The 16,211-nt window shown below is 34.6% G+C and overlaps 1 protein-coding gene across 1 annotated transcript; it reads right to left on the bottom strand.

The window, feature by feature from the left end:
* Positions 1 to 212: 212 nt before the first annotated feature.
* On the bottom strand, positions 213 to 12,371 carry LOC126975971 (high mobility group protein 20A). The gene is made up of 7 exons (XM_050824106.1): positions 11,937 to 12,371; positions 11,523 to 11,682; positions 9,770 to 9,909; positions 7,208 to 7,311; positions 6,049 to 6,168; positions 1,693 to 1,858; positions 213 to 466 (listed from the first exon to the last, which is right to left on the bottom strand). The coding sequence occupies exons 1-7, from the start codon at positions 12,157 to 12,159 to the stop codon at positions 327 to 329; spliced, it is 1,053 nt and encodes a 350-aa protein (XP_050680063.1). The 5' UTR covers positions 12,160 to 12,371; the 3' UTR covers positions 213 to 326.
* Between the last annotated feature and the right edge of the window lie 3,840 nt (positions 12,372 to 16,211).

The following is a 16,211-nucleotide window of genomic DNA, read 5'->3' as shown; positions in this document are numbered from 1 at the left end:
TCGCGGTAGCTAGAACTATGGGCGGAAATGGAAATACAGTGCCACAGACGAACTGTTCTTGCGATTGCACCGGAGGCTTTTCTCTCGCCGCCCTCCACTAGATGAATTAGGTCGTGTAGACGGATAAGTTTTAGGTATGAAAGGATGGATATGTAAAGAATAAGGTATGAAGAAGCACTACCTTTGTCAGCTTATAGAAATAAAAAAATAAAAGTATTAAAAGTACTTATATTATTCTGATAACAAAAACTTATTATTATTCACTTTTGACTTCACTATTCTTAAATACAATAATTAATCGAACTGCAACATTGGCTATTGATCTTTTAAATGACAGATAAATCAACTTTGTTCAGAATATCTCGCGCTTGTTTCACCAAAGGATTATTTTTTGTTTCCGTCGCCAAAACACTCAGTTTCTCCATATACTCTTCAATATTACTTTCCGTAGCCCCACAAGCACCATCTGTTGGACAGTATGATCAACATCAAATGAGTAAGTACTAAGAACAGGTTAATACAGGTTACCTACGTTACATGGAATATAAATGTCTTTATTCTTTAGGGTTTCGTAATCAAAAAGAAACCTTAAGGAACCGCACTATTAAGACTCCGCCATCATTGGGCTGTATCACACAATCCGCGATTGTTATAGTTAGATGACGATAAAAATTTTGATATTTTGTCTTAGTATTGTCATTAGAACAACAAATAATACGATGGCGAATTTCAAAATAACAGCCCTGCTAATAAAAAAATATCTACATATTTTACAAAAAAATTATGAAAAGGTACATATTGTTAGATCTTGTACGGCCGTTAAAACAACTAATAATAAAAACGAAGATGTCGAATTTCAAAATGCAAATTAAAAAATTATATTTTACAAAAGTATTTTAAGACAGACAAAAGTATTATAATATTGTTACATCTTCTACGATGGTACAAACCCCACGCGTGCAATTTCTAATCGAATTTCATTGATTTTTATTATGTATTTATTTATATGTTGTTCCTAAATAACATAGATACATCTTTACAAATAAACGCTACTTTAAGTAAATCATGATAAAACGTCAATTAAATAGAAACACTTATGATGGCGTGATATTTAACTTAAATAAATATAGGATTATATAATACGATGATTGTGGCTTTTCCTAACACTAAAATCTTTTATTACCTACAGCACAATAAGCTAACGAAAGTCATTTTCGATTGAAAGAATAACAATGCCTGACAGCCTGTCATCGAATTCCTCAAATATGTTTTAGTAATTTTAATCCTCGAAAAACTCCTTTAAGAAGACGCAACTATAACAGGTGTGGTAGCAATATGGGTGGGGGTATAACCTTCAGTTATTTTTTTTTCTAAAGTCAAAGTCAAATAATCTTTATTCAATTAGGCTAAAATTAAGCGCTTTTGAATAGTCACTGCAAATATTTCTTCAAAACTACTGAATCTACCATATGTTTGTAAAAAGTAGAGCTCGCGAGAAGAACATACAAGAAACTCAACGGCCCTATTTTTAATCAAATAGAGTAAGTATTTTACAATGGTTGTAATATACATAACAAATTAGTTTATAAGGTGCATCTAATATGTTCAAAATTAAAAGCATTTAAAATATCAAATATTTCATGAAAAAATAATTCAATTGACTTTGGTAATGCCGTAAGTATCAATAGTTACCATCGAGCGGGACTACGACAGAGTGTAAGGCTTGCACCAGATGAGCGACCAGGGCGCGGCGGTGAGCGACCAGGGCAGCTGTTCTCTCTGCAGCCGCGGCGGTCTCCGCACGCAGCCGACAGGTCGCTGCACCGACCTCCTCCGCGTGTCGTTGCAGTATCGCGTTCTGTAATAAAATAACATCAATGTTTTTTAAGATGAGACGAGCAGGACGTTCAATGGTAATTGATACGCTCTGCCAAAAAACAATACAGTGCTGCTCAGGATTCTTGAAAAACTCCAAAAGTTCTGAGCGGCACTACAATTGCGCGCGTCACATTTGTCTCATTTGCCCAGTAATTTGACTAGCCACGGCGCCCTTCAGACCGGAACACAAAAATGCATAACACATTACTGCTTCACGGCAGAAACAGGCGCTGTTGTGGTACCCATAATATAGCCGGCATCTCACTGGTGAATAGATGTTATGGCTACATTAGATGGTGCTCAAAGTAGATCAATCTTACCCTGAGCAATTTTCATAATAGTCGTAATATCAGCCATATATCTACGGTGTTAATGGTAGGAGATGAAATCGAGTACACCAAGTTTTGTAATCTGTTTTGGGAATTCTAAACTTATAATTTAAAAATCTAGTAAATTTTTTCTTTATTTGTTCAGTTCTTTTACTGTGTATCATATATACCGGATTCCAGATCTAACTAGCATACTCTAAATGACTACGAAGATAAGCGCAAAAAAGAATTTTTAATGTTTTCATTCTCTTTAAGCAGTTTGCTGTACGTATTATAAACCCAAGTGCTTGAGATACCTTATTTGCAATATTATCGATGTGACATTCGTAAGTTAGCTTGCAAACAAGAGCTACACCTAGATCTTTGACACAATCGACCCGCAAAAGAAATTGTTTATTTAAAGTATAATTAAATTTTATGATTAGCTTTTTACGGGAAAAACTTATAAGGATAAGGAGATATAGGTATTTTGAGCCAAAGCTATTACTACAATAATATGTTGCTAGTCTATTGAGATCTTCCTGAAGGAGATCAACGTCATAGATATCGTTGATAGACCGAAATATCTTCATGTCATCAGCGAAAAGTAAATAATTGGAATTATGAAAGCATGTATCGATGTCGTTTATGAAACAGATAAATAATAAAGGACCTAGTGAGCCCTGAGGAACTCCAGAAGGTATCGTGGTCCATGAGGAGGTGTAGCCATTTAAAACAACTACCTGAGTTCTGTTTTTACGTACGAACTCAACCATCTAAATAAGTTACCCCTGATACCAAGACCAGCAAGTTACTGAACAAGGATTCTATGATCTATGCGGTCGAAAGCTTTGGTGTAATCTGTATACACAACGTCAATTTGTTGACCACAGTTCATACATTCAGTTAGAAAGTCAGTGAAAACAAGTAAATTGGTAACCGTTGATCTTAATATAAAACCATGCTGTTGCTGGATTAATACATTTTTAAGGCTACGGTGAAGTTGGTTATAGATGACGCGCTCAAACACTTTGGCAAGAAGATAGTTTTCCACTTTGTCTTTCTGACCTTTATTATGTATAGGTGATATGAATGCCGCCTTCCACCTAATCGGCATGATACCTTCATTAATTGATCTCTTAAAAAGCAAGGTGACAGGTAATGCCAATACTTCAGAACATTTGACGACGATAAGTGCTGGTAAACTATCTGGCCCAGGTGATTTATTTAGATCAAGTGATTTTAAGAGGTATTCTATTTGATTAATATCAATTTCGATAGAACTTATATTACTAATAATAGATTAATCTGCACAATTATAGGATTTGGATGTGGTAGTGGATTCGTAGAAAGTCGAATGAAAATATCTTGAGAAAAGCTCACAAATCTCCTGTCCTGTGTTGCCTTCAGTTGTTCATATTAGATGGTATATTTCATGTAGGACCAAAATGCTTTGGGATTATTAGAGATACCATTTTCAATTTTACTACTGTAGTAAAATTGAAAATGGTATCCGAAAACAAAACAACTACGCCCAATAACTTTAACCCTGTCTCTAAGTAGGTGGAAAGTATGTAAGTCATTGAGATTGTGATATATTATTAATTTTATAAGATATTTATTTTTATCTTTGAGAATTTTAATTAAGGCCGCATTATACCTAATTGGATATTAGTAAGAGTTTTCAGTAAGAATATTTATCCAGTCAATACGATTTAGTTCCGCACTCATCTCCTCAAAATTACCATTGTTATAGTTAAAAATTGTCCGCTCAGCTGATTTCAAGTGTGGTATATATGAAAAGTTAGGGTACACAATTAATGACTTATGGTGGGGATCTTTTGGTACAAACGGTTGTTACTTAAAACTAAATCTAATATTTTGCCAAATGCATTATAGTTACTGTTGAATTGTCTAAGTCCACACAGGCTGAGTGTATCTACGAAATGCAAAATGTGGGACGTAGATGGAGCAATTGGATTTAAGTACGTTTCGCATAGAGCCCACGATATGGAGCTCATGTTAAAATCTCCCATAATAATAAACTTATCGAGCGGATTGTTATTAATCAAAGATGTTATTTTACATAATTTGTTAAGCTGAGCAGCAAAATTATTCTCATGGTATTGTTGTTGTCATGAGTCATGAAGTGTTAGAGATCCGTAAACATCGTGGATTTAAATATAATAATATTATTTTGCCAGGGATTACAACAACATCTTAATTTAAGAACGCAATATATAACGAGTATTTGGAGAAATGCATATTTGCGATTCCCCAGCTCTTTGACACCGAACAGTAACGGATGGACACTTAATGAGGATACGATAGATTTTCATTGGTTCGACGGAGACTGTATGCCGCAATTAGTATTCAACGCTATTTTTCATCATGAAAAAAAATGAAAATGATAATGTTGGAAATGTTACTGCAGGTGAATAGTTTTTCGTTAATGATTCTAATTTCTTTGATTAACTTAATAAATAAATATATATTCCTTTTCGCAGATGATGCAGAGGTAGCGCATTCGAACACATTTGAATCAGAATGAGATTCTGTTAGCTCTGATGAAGGAGAATCCACAGAAGATGAATCTCAATTTATTTCGGACGTAGAATAAAGTAATTTTATATTTTTGTACTTAAAATAATTCTTCAGTTCTATAATTATTTTATACCTCAATAAATCTGATTTTGAGATTTAATATTTTGGTAATCATTGCTTTCTTTAATACGTTTGCCTTTATGCATTTGAACGTGAATAAAATATTGAATTTCCTTATGAATTTTGAGTTAAAATATTAAATAAAAAAAGTATATTTTAAATTTTGGATGTAGCGGCAAAAATATGAATCCTATAAAAAAATTTAAAACGAAAGTTGTTGAAAAATTAATTAAAAAAAAATATCTCTTATGATTTCTTCAAAAATAAAAATATTCTTGCAGTAATAACAAATATTCAAGTAATTCATAACATTACAACTAAAAATGTTCTTTTATTATACGTAAATATACATTTTTTTAATTTAATTATAACTGTCATTGAAATACTTTTAAAAAAAGAAACTATACCAGCGAAATAATACTGCTGTATTTTTTTTATAATTAATTAATGTAAAAATGAGTTCTCATAGTGACTCTCATGAATATATTTTTTCGCAAATTTAATAACGTCGTTCGATGTATGTACCTTATTGTCATTACCACTCGTGCCAGTTGTCGACCCGCGTAGGCTAAGACTAAGGCGTAGGTTTTCAAATATCTGGATGCGTTAAAAATGTAACTTACAATACTTAATAGTGCTTTTATGGACCTACTCAAATAAAAATTATTCTCACTTTTGTATCCTCCTCAACTTTAAATACGCAGCGGGTTCTAAGAACAGCCTACCTTGAGTACTAAAGCCTTAAATATTTTTTTATATGTCTAGATAGAACCTCTTGCTGCTAGACAATCGATGAAAACAGTCCAAGTTTATTACTTTAGTGTGCGCGACAAGCTACGTCTTACACTCGCTTTTTTTGTATGTCACTGTGTGTTAGTTTGCGTGCATTGCTCAAAATGGAGGTTAACTGTCAAACTCAATTTTTTTGTCGTTTTCAATTCATCAATAGTAGCGGCGAAGTGAATACGACTAAGAATGAGTTATTTTATGTAAATAACGTCCTCAAAAAGTATAGCTTATATACATTACTCTATTCCGTGAGTCAGTCGTGACAAAACCTTTTTACTCTCCATACAATCAAGAATCTCTACTGAACTATGAGCGACCAAATGTGTATTTGGTATATTTTATAGTTATGTAATACAATAAAAATACCTATAATGTTAGTAGCGCATGATCTGTTCCAGTTCATAATTACCTGTTGTTCATAATCGGAATTCGCTTTCCTGAGTTGTCGAAGTTCAGACTCCCTTAACTTATTGTGTTGCAAAAACTGGTCTGTGAATATAGGAATATCTGTATCAGCCGGATCTTCGCCCTGAAATAATAATAAAAATTTCTATAGACAAAACACTATTATTTTTTTTATATGAGAGGGGGCAAACGGGCAAGACTCAAGGGATGGGGAGAGGTGAGGCAACCGCCCATAGACATCCGCAACAACAGGTGTGTCAAGAAATGCGTTGCCGGCCTTTAAGATGGGAGTATGGTTTTTTCTTGAAGGTCCCTAAGTCGTATCTGTTCGGGAAGACCGCTGCCGCTAGTTGATTCCACAAAGTGGCTGTGCGAGGCAAGAAATTTCGAACAAAACGCGCGGTTGTGGAATGCCAGACGTCTACGTGATGCGGATTGTACTTTGCACGTAATGTCCGGTGGTGGGATTCGGCCGCTGGAATCAACCCGAACAGCTCCTCTGAGCACTCCCCGTGGTAAATGCGGTAGAAGATGCAGAGAGAACCCACATCTCTACGCAATGCTAGAGAATCAAGCCGAACGGAGATGACTTGATCGTCGATGATTCGAGCCGCTCTTCGTTGTATGCGGTCAAATGGAAGAAGCATGTGAGGCCGAATTGTTGTTGTCTGACATGAACTTTGAACATAGAGAAAAAGTATATGTTTGCGGACTCAAAAATTAAATGTGCAAAATAGCCATACATATCTCTTAGTCTTTCAATATATTTTTTTCAAATTCAAATATTTTATTTTTCTTCAAATAATATGTTTACAAAGTAATATTGTACAATTAAACTTATTATTTAATAGCCCGAGGGTGGTCGCTCCATTCCCAATCTGTGGAATCATTAAGATATAGATATATAGATAGATAATCATAAAATATCGGCACTAAAATTATTACTCATGTGAGTTAAATGTCAACATTATTTAATGAGAAGAATGTGAATGCATTAACACATATTACATTCTTTGTGATACTTATGAGGGATAAAATAGGGTACAATTCCTTTTTTGTGTCCAGACTATCTAGGAATTGTACCGGCATGAACAGATGGCTACGGCCTGAATGAGTAACAAACAAACTTAATTCACAACTACAATATTAATTAGGATACATACTGCCGCTGGTGTTACACAAGGTTTTGGTTGAGGTGTAGGTTGTCTCGACAACGTAACAGCAGTCTGATTTGTACTAACTAGAGTTGGTGGTTCTGTCACTTGTGCTGCAAAACAATAAAACAAAGTAAAGGTTATCTCTTTTACTATATATATATTATTATAGTAAGCATAATGTAAATTTTTGTTTACATGTTTTATATTTTTTTAATTTGTTTTGATATATCAATAAATACACTTCCATCACTTTGGACACGAATGGCGCTCTTAAAGAGAAGAAATTGTATAAGAAACTCTCTGTACTTATTTAACATTATACATTTATACAGTACTCTGTATCTTTGTTTTTATGGAACAGTATAAACGAGCGTTGTTAAGTGATCACCGCCGCCCACATTCTTTTGCAACATCAGAGGAAACACAGGAGCGTTGCCAGCCTTTAAGGAAGGTGTACGCGTTTTTTTTAAGGTACCCATGTCATATCGTCCTGGAAACACCGAACAAGGAAGCGCACAGCTTTGTAGTATGTGGAAGGAAGCTCCTTGAAATCCGCACTGTGGAGGACCGCATCCAGATGGTGGGGATGATATAATAACTTGTGGCGTATCGAAGGTTGAACTAGGCGGCAGGAAACAGGTTAAACACTTTTCGGCACACTCCCCGTGATAAATGCGGTAGAAGACACACAATGAATGACAATGACAGCAATACTCCATGTGTGGCCGGCCTGCGCTTTGTAGAGCGCAAGAATGTGGGCCGGCTTGAAGTATTGCCGTGCTCTATTAATGACGCCGAGCATCTTCGAAGCCAATTTGGCTTTGCCGTCCAGATGGCCATAGAATTGGCAATCGCTCGAGATTCCGAGACCCAGTATTCCGATACTAGGCGAGGCTTTAAGGGAAGTGTTGTCGAAGTGCGGTGATACGACAAATGGGGTTTTTTAGTGGTAAACGCGCCAACTTGAGTTTTCTGAGGGTTAAATTGGACAAAATTCAATTGACCCCATTCCGCGACCTTCTCAAGAGAGGACTCGATAGAAGACACAAGTTTCTTCCGGCACTGGTCGACGATTTCCCGAGAGAGACCTGCATGGCCCGTGTATACGGCATCACCATTGCTGTCGTCGGCAAGCAATGTATTTGGAATATATCATTGATATGCAGAAGAAACAGCGTGGGAGAAAGCACACAGCCTTGGGGCACTCCAGCGTTCACGGGCTTCGGGTTTGAGCAATAACCGTCAACAACGACCTGTATGCTGCGCCCAGCTGGAGATCCACTTGCATAAGCTATCGGGAAGCCCAAAAGATGGAAGTTTTGAGAGGAGCGCCTTATGCGAAACACTATCAAACGCCGCCCATCTATGTGTTAGGTATACCAGAAGATCGCCTGCCGACCGACCATGGTGAAAGCCATACTGTCGGTCGTTGGTCAAGTGGTGACCTTCTAGGTATAACAAGAGCTGGCGGTTAATTATGCTCTCCGTGATTTTGGAGAGCAGGGAGGTAATAGCTATAGGCCTGTAGTTTGCCGGATCCGAACTGTCTCCTTTTTTTTTTGGATCGGATGGACAAGGGCTGACTTCCATGAGTCAGGGACTATGCCTTTTGAATAAGAGTGCCGGGATAAACGCGTTATCGCCGGCGTCAACTCACACGTTCTAAGCACATTGGAGAAATGCCATCCGGCCCGCTCGACTTCCTGACGTCCAACGAAAACAAAGCTCGCCGAATAGTTTTCTGTCTGAACTGTACTTCAGGCATAGAGCTCTGACACCGCGGGATGGTCGGCGATGTTTTTCCGTTGTCGTTAAGTCGAGTTGGAGGCAAAAAGAGCGCACAGTAGATCGGCTTTCTCTTTTGCCGTATGGGCCAGGGTGTCATTCCTCATGTGCAACGACGGCAGGGACGGCTGGTTGAAGTTACCAAGGACAGCTTTCGACAACGACCAGAACTTGCGTATTCCAGTCGGGTAACTGGAAAGCTGCTGGCCGATTTTGACAACTTGCATCGATTTCGCATGGGTGATTTGTCGCTTAAAGAATCTGGAGGCACAGTTATATTTCCTCTTTAGAACTTAGAATTATTTATTATTTAAGAATTACTACAATTTCTTTATTTGTATTTACTATGAAGTCATTATTTTAAGTGTGAAGGAGACTATTTTTGGGATAATATATTGAAGTATTACAGAAGAAGTGAAAATGAAGTTATAATATTTTTTTTTTCATGACTAAACTTCCTTCTCCGTTTAAAGCTTAGTATTTTTATATGACAAAATGTGATGTTTACCTTGAGGTAGGTAATTAGCTGCAGTATATTTTACACTGACTTTCTAATGCCTTTACACTACTGCTAGACGGCAGAAAATGTTGGCAATGTGGTACCCGTTTTGCCTGCATTTGGTGCACAGAAGCTACCCACTGGTAAAGGTAAGTAATAATTATATTCTAACCTAAGGGGACTAATATTTTTGATTCAGATTGAGTCTAGTACAGAACTATTTCAATAAAAAATGAAAGAAGTAGTAAATTCAATAAAATTAAGGTAACAGTCAATATACACACATGTTGATACGTCTTTACTAATATTATTATCATGTTTACTCTTCTTAGCAGCACTGTTTGAATTTTTCTGCTCCATTTGTTGTTTTTTAAATTCAATATAGGCATCTGTCTTTTTGTATTCAGTCCATTCCTTTATGTACCTGAAAAAACGAAAATTCATAAATATTCAAATTATGTATAAGTTGAATATTATGTAATTAATTAGTGATAACACCCCACTGTTTCAAGCTTCGCTTGTTATTGGCAATTGAAAAAAGCAATGAACTCAAATAAAATATTAACTTATTATATATATTGCTCATTAGATAGTCTATTTTATGATTCATTTATTTAAATAAAAATTTGACAAACTAAAACACAAAGCAAACAATCTGTTCAGCAGTTGAAGCTATTTATTTGTAGCACAGAACACACCCCATGTTCAGTTGTAATAACTTATTTCATTACGAGCTGACCTAACAGACATTGTTCCCAACATAATATGAATTTGTCAATAATATTTCATAAAATCAAGAATTATATCGTAAAATATGCACCCTGTTGTGATAGTGAAATTATTTCACAGCAGAACTGACAAACTTTGTGAAAATAAATTCTCTCATAGAAAAAATGTCCATACAAAACAAATATTGGAAATAAAAATAATTGGGGGTACCAAATTGAAAAGAAAAAAACTATCCTATCTCTCAAGTTGGACTAACCGGCATACTACATGAAGTAATCCTGTTCATTAGTTTAGGGAGTTCACTGGAAACAAACTTCAGGACACTGAATTTATATATTACTAGTTGACCCGACAGACGTTGTTCTGTATATAATAAATAAAATAATGTTTTTAATGAATTCGTCAATAATATATCATAACATTAAGAATTATTTCGTAAAATATGCTCCCTGATGTTGTAATGAAATTGTTTCACAGTAGAACTGTCAAACCGTGCGTCAATAAATTCTCTCATAGAAAATATGTCCATACAAAAAAATATTGGGTACACATCATCAAAGGAAAAACAAAATTGTTGTTTTTATTTAATTCCGAACACTTTCATATTTATTCACCTTTTAAACCTTCCTTTGGCAAAAAATTAAAGACCAAAATTAGCCAAATTGGTCCAGCTGTTCTCGAGTTTTAGCGAGACTTACGATCAGCAATTCATTTTTATATATATAGATATTAAGATACACAAGATTGGTAGTAATCTAATAGATGCACTAAACTACAAATTAGCCATTAAAGTTGAAAGACTAAGAATGTCAGCAATTGTAGCCACCATTGCTGACATTCTTAGACATGCATGCTGTTAAATATCAAATGATAACAATCAACTAACTTATAGAAGTTATAACTAACAATAGTGTTAATGAATAATTTGATTAGTTTTATTCTCCATCTATATCTTGGATGTTGATGCTTTCTGTTGAGATTTAGAAATTTTGGCACTATTGAAAGTATACAAATGATTTAAGTTTTCTTTAGTGTTAATTCCGCCAATTTTTTAAATGCCATGTTTTTAAAAACAAATATTGGCGGAATTAACACTAAAGAAAACTTAAATCATTTGTATAATTATGGATTTCCACAAAGTAACGCCTAATTCAATAAATTTTCTACTATTGAAAGTACTATGCTAAATAAAATGGAGGTAGTTTGGTGATTCCGATTATTCACCATGTGATAAATTCAATCAATTAAAAATGTACAGCACAGATAGTATTATTCCATGTACTTATAAATTATATACATTATTTTTACCTTTCCTTATCCTGATCAGCTGCATTCAAGTATTGTTGTTTTTCTTCTGTGGGTAATTTACTCCATTCACTTGCTAGCTGTCTAGTCAATTCAGCAAATCCTAACTCAGGTTGCTCAGCTCTTAGTTGGTCACGACGTTCATTTAAAAATCTGACATATCCTAAAATAATAAGACATATTTAGCTTGAAGGAAATTCTATAAATAAATAGAGTAAACTGGAATTGAATAATAGAATAACTACATTAGAACTACTAATTCTACTTGCTGCCCCATGCAGTAAGAACAGTACAGTACGCAACACTATGTGAGGATATGTAATTATGCTAAGTCTTTCAATTAATCTGGTACACCACAAAATAATTTGATTAAACTTATATATATATGACACATAACAAAAAGTTAGAATTATCCACCTGTGAGAGGCTGTCGCGGAGCAGTATCGTCACGAGGAACTTTAGGTTTTCGTTTTTTGGGTTTCTTTGTAGGTTTTGATGCATTACTATTTTGAGTTGGTGCAGCACCTGTGTCAGCAACATTTGTGGGTGGTAGTTCTGTTTGATTCGGGTTAGTATCATGATCCCCGTTGTTCTGAGTGATATCTTCATGTTTTTGGTGGTTTAGTGGCTGATCTTCCATTATGAATCAATTGTTTGTAAACACGATACAAACTATGCAATTTTAGGACAAAATTGTTAAAGGAGAGAAATCGTTTCGGAAATCGGGATGAGACGTTTACTGTTTGGATTTTAATTCGTATTATTTAATTTAGATATTAGAGGAAAAAATATTAAATATTATGTACGAAATAATAACGTAACTAATAAGAATTATAAATATTTATAACGAACATTTTTTTTTTGGGATTTTATGACCTGGTAACTAAGACCTTTATGTCAATTATTACGAACTATTATTATAGCTATCAAAGAGTATGTAAATACTACGTTTAAGAATGACGCGGGACTAGGGCGGTACATTGTCATCTGTCAATTTATCAATGACTGCACGTTTCATACGATCGAGAGAAGCCCTTTTTCTTAGAGAGTTTCGCTAGGCTGGTTAAGCATTATGCCGCATAATGCGCTTTAGTGCTGTTATTAGAAAACTACGAATGTAATTTATCCTATTTTAAACTTATGTAAAATCACTGCACGTTTCATACTAAACCAAACTTCAATTTTTAGCTAGGCAGTCCCGCCTCTTATGCCGTAATATTTACATACTCTTTGGAACTAACATTTGATTTAAATCACTAGGTACCCAACCTAGCCATCTGTCAAATTCATAATAAAATGCTGCACCCTCAAATCAAATGGGCTCTCTTTCCATTTCCAGTTTATATTCTTAAAAAAAATATGACGCTTGACAAAAGTCACTTAATGACAGCTGAAAAGTATAAGCTGTCATTTGTCCTTAATGTCAGTGTCACATGGACCAACAAGAAACTGCTGTTTGATTGAGATTCACACCTGAATTTTAAAAATAAAAATTTTAATATTGAAATGAAATAGATTGAGCACTGTAATAGTTTATTCAATTAGTTATGAATTGATATTGAATATTTATTACGATTACAGCAAAGATAATTGACAGATACCCGAAGATGTAGAACTAAAGATCCTTCTACCTGCTGATTGGAAAATAACATTTAGTTATTTACAATCTAAATTTTAGATTTAAATTTAAACATATTGTGTGTTAAGGTCTATGCAATTTAATTGTGTATGCACGAGTTAAAGTATAATCTCTTTGTAAAATCTTATTTGCCATGGTAAGTTATTAAAATAGACGAATTCAAACAAAACTTGTGTTAGAAGCAGTTGGGAGCTTTTAAAAATAGATGTTAATTGTAAAAGATCACAGACATAGTTTTAAATTTTTACTTTACTTTTATGATAACAGATTTATATTTATTTCAGAACGAACATAAAATAGATGAGGCATTAGCCTCTCTAACAATGGTCATGACAGAATTCTTTGCACCATCTACAGATAATTGCAGAAAGCGAGAAATTGAATGCATGCTCGAAAATTTTTCTAGCAACCATGAGTCTTGGAAACACTGCTTATTGTTTCTCCCAAAAACACAAAATGAATATGTGATGATGTACTTACTAAATACACTAGAAGTGAGTATGCAATATTTGAAATTTACATTGAACCTAACCAAATTGGCGCTCTGTGTACCACATGGTATTGTGTTGACCTGCGCGATTTTGGTGCTCTTGCAATGTTTTGTTAATGCATATCATTCTATGTGTAGCAAAAAAATGCTTATAATTAGGATGATTTGAATGAATGTAGCAGCAAGGTATTGAAACAAGCTGTAAGACCATGCAAAATAAACTATCTTATAAACAAAATAAGGGTCGGAACTTGGCTTCTGGTACTGGTAGGCAGCTGCATGCTCTACTCTGCTTGTGTAGTGATTTACAGTCTAACTTGACTTAAACAAGCATTGGGATGTGAGTGGAATTGTTTTGGAGATCCTGATATCAGAGAACCAGAGGGTGATCCGGTTCTGCCACTTTCCAGCTACTGTCATGGAGCATTCAACTTGAATACACATGTGTACATAAAATTATATTAATTTGCAAATAGCTTCGAACACATATAGGTCCTAAACAAATAACTTTTTGTCCCTGTGTGGTGAGAGAATGTCATTTAAAAGGGCTAAGTGGGATGTTGTGATGATGCACACAATGTCAAATCAAATCAAATCAAAATATTTTATTGCAAGTCACATTTTACAGTAGGGTAGGTACATTAATGGGTAGACAATATGTGATGTGAAAATAAATAAGTCTTATACATTTTATATCTGATGAAGGTTTCAAAATTTGGATTACAAAATATTTTGATAGGAGAATATCTGCAGCTAATAGTATTTGCTTGTGTATATAGAACACATACAACTGTCCCAAAATAATTTTTGTACTGTAAAAATTTAATTTTGATTGAATTTTTCCTGAGAAATGACTAAAAATATTATAGTTACTTTTATTTATTAGTAAATTAAGTTATTTATAACAAATTGCAGAATATTATCAACAAAAAATGGTTTCATCTATCAGACAATGAAAAGACAGAAATAAGAATAGCATTAATGAATGAATTGATGGCTAAATACAAGAGTCTGTTATATTTTATAAGAAACAAGTTTGCTACACTGTTGGTTGCAATAGCTCGAAATGACTGGCCACATCTGTACCCGGACTTCTTTAGTAACATTGTTGAGGTATGTCTTAAATTATATTATTTTTTCTTGTAATAAACTACCAACAATAAAAAAATAATGGGTTGTACTCCGGGAGTACCAGCAAGTGTTCAAGTTTTACATTAACATTGTGCTTTTTTTAATATTTTGGAATGGTTAAGGATTTATTTTGCATGAATTCCTTTATTTATCATTATAAGAGTACTAGTATTTATGTGGTTAAATAGAATATTAATTTATTGCACAATTATACACAACAATTACAATTATATATTACAAAAACAATTTAACACTTATAGAGCTATTACAATTATTTTACATTAAAAAGTTTATCTATCAGAAAAATCAAATTTTGGAATGCCAGACACCAACATGATGTGGGTGGTATTTTGCATTTTGGCGTAATGTCTGGTGGTGGAATTACTACTGCTCTATGCCACAGAATCATCCCGATCAGAGATGACTTGATTGTTGTTGATTCAAGCCGCTCTTCGATGTATGCAGTCAAATGAAAGAAGCTGATACTGGGGACCACAATACTCCATGTGAGGCTGAACTTTTGTTGGCCCCATTCCGAGACTGCAAATAATAGTCTCGATTTCAGATAGAAGTTTGTTCTGGTGCTCTTTGATGCTATCCTGGGACATGTTGGTACGGCCCGTGTAGGAAGCATAACCTGTGCTGTCGCCTGCATAGCTATGAATACTGCTGATTTGCAGCATATGATTGATATGTAGAAGTGGGAGAGTCACGCTACCGTCTTTTGACGTCAGCACAATCGGGCCAGACTCGTCCGGGTTAATTACCACACTCGCACAGAATACCGGCGTGAAGTAGCGGCCTACTGCCGCTATGTTTCGCATAGGTTAGTGTCGAGGACCGGTGGCCATGGCCATTCCTTAAAGGCCGGCAACGCTCCTGTGATTCCTCTGGTGTTGCAAGAGATTGTGGGCGGCGGTGATCACTTAACAACAGGTGACCCGTACGCTCGTTTGTCCTCCTATTCCATAAAAAAAAAGAAGAAACAGTGAATCATAAATAGCCATAACAATAAGCGCATACACCTAACGAGATAGTCTCAGCGCGGCGAGTGGTCATGCCAGATTGTTATACATTGAGAATAAACAGTACTCAATAGTTATTTATTACGTTATATCGCAATCTTAATTTAGGTGCGTGCACTTACTCCCTACACCAAAGGACTGCCAAAATATTTGACTCCCTATGAGTGGTAAATCTGCATGATTTTTATTTTTTTAATTAAATTTATTAAAAAACAGATTATTTATTTATGTTCATTATTTTACATTTAATATACTTCAGTTTGTTTGTTAATAAGTTTTTAATGTAATCAGTAGGAATTTTTTTTTGTAACATAATTGTACTATAGTGTTCTAATCTTATTACTTATTATGTCCTATTATTTCTCAATGTCATAAAAATCATTCTTTGTAATACATTATTTCCTAAA

Source organism: Leptidea sinapis, chromosome 38, assembly GCF_905404315.1.
Source record: "Leptidea sinapis chromosome 38, ilLepSina1.1, whole genome shotgun sequence".
NCBI lineage: Eukaryota > Metazoa > Arthropoda > Insecta > Lepidoptera > Pieridae > Leptidea > Leptidea sinapis.
This window is presented reverse-complemented; position numbering and strand designations above follow the sequence as displayed.

Coding starts and splice junctions, on each gene's coding strand:
- LOC126975971 (XM_050824106.1), bottom strand. CDS start 12,159: ATGGAAGATCAGCCACTAAACCACCAAAAACATGAAGATATCACTCAG. Junction 9,910..11,522: donor GCTGATCAGGATAAGGAAAG/GTAAAAATAATG, acceptor TCGTTTTTTCAG/GTACATAAAGGAATGGACTG. Junction 467..1,692: donor TGTCGTAGTCCCGCTCGATG/GTAACTATTGAT, acceptor ACTGTCCAACAG/ATGGTGCTTGTGGGGCTACG.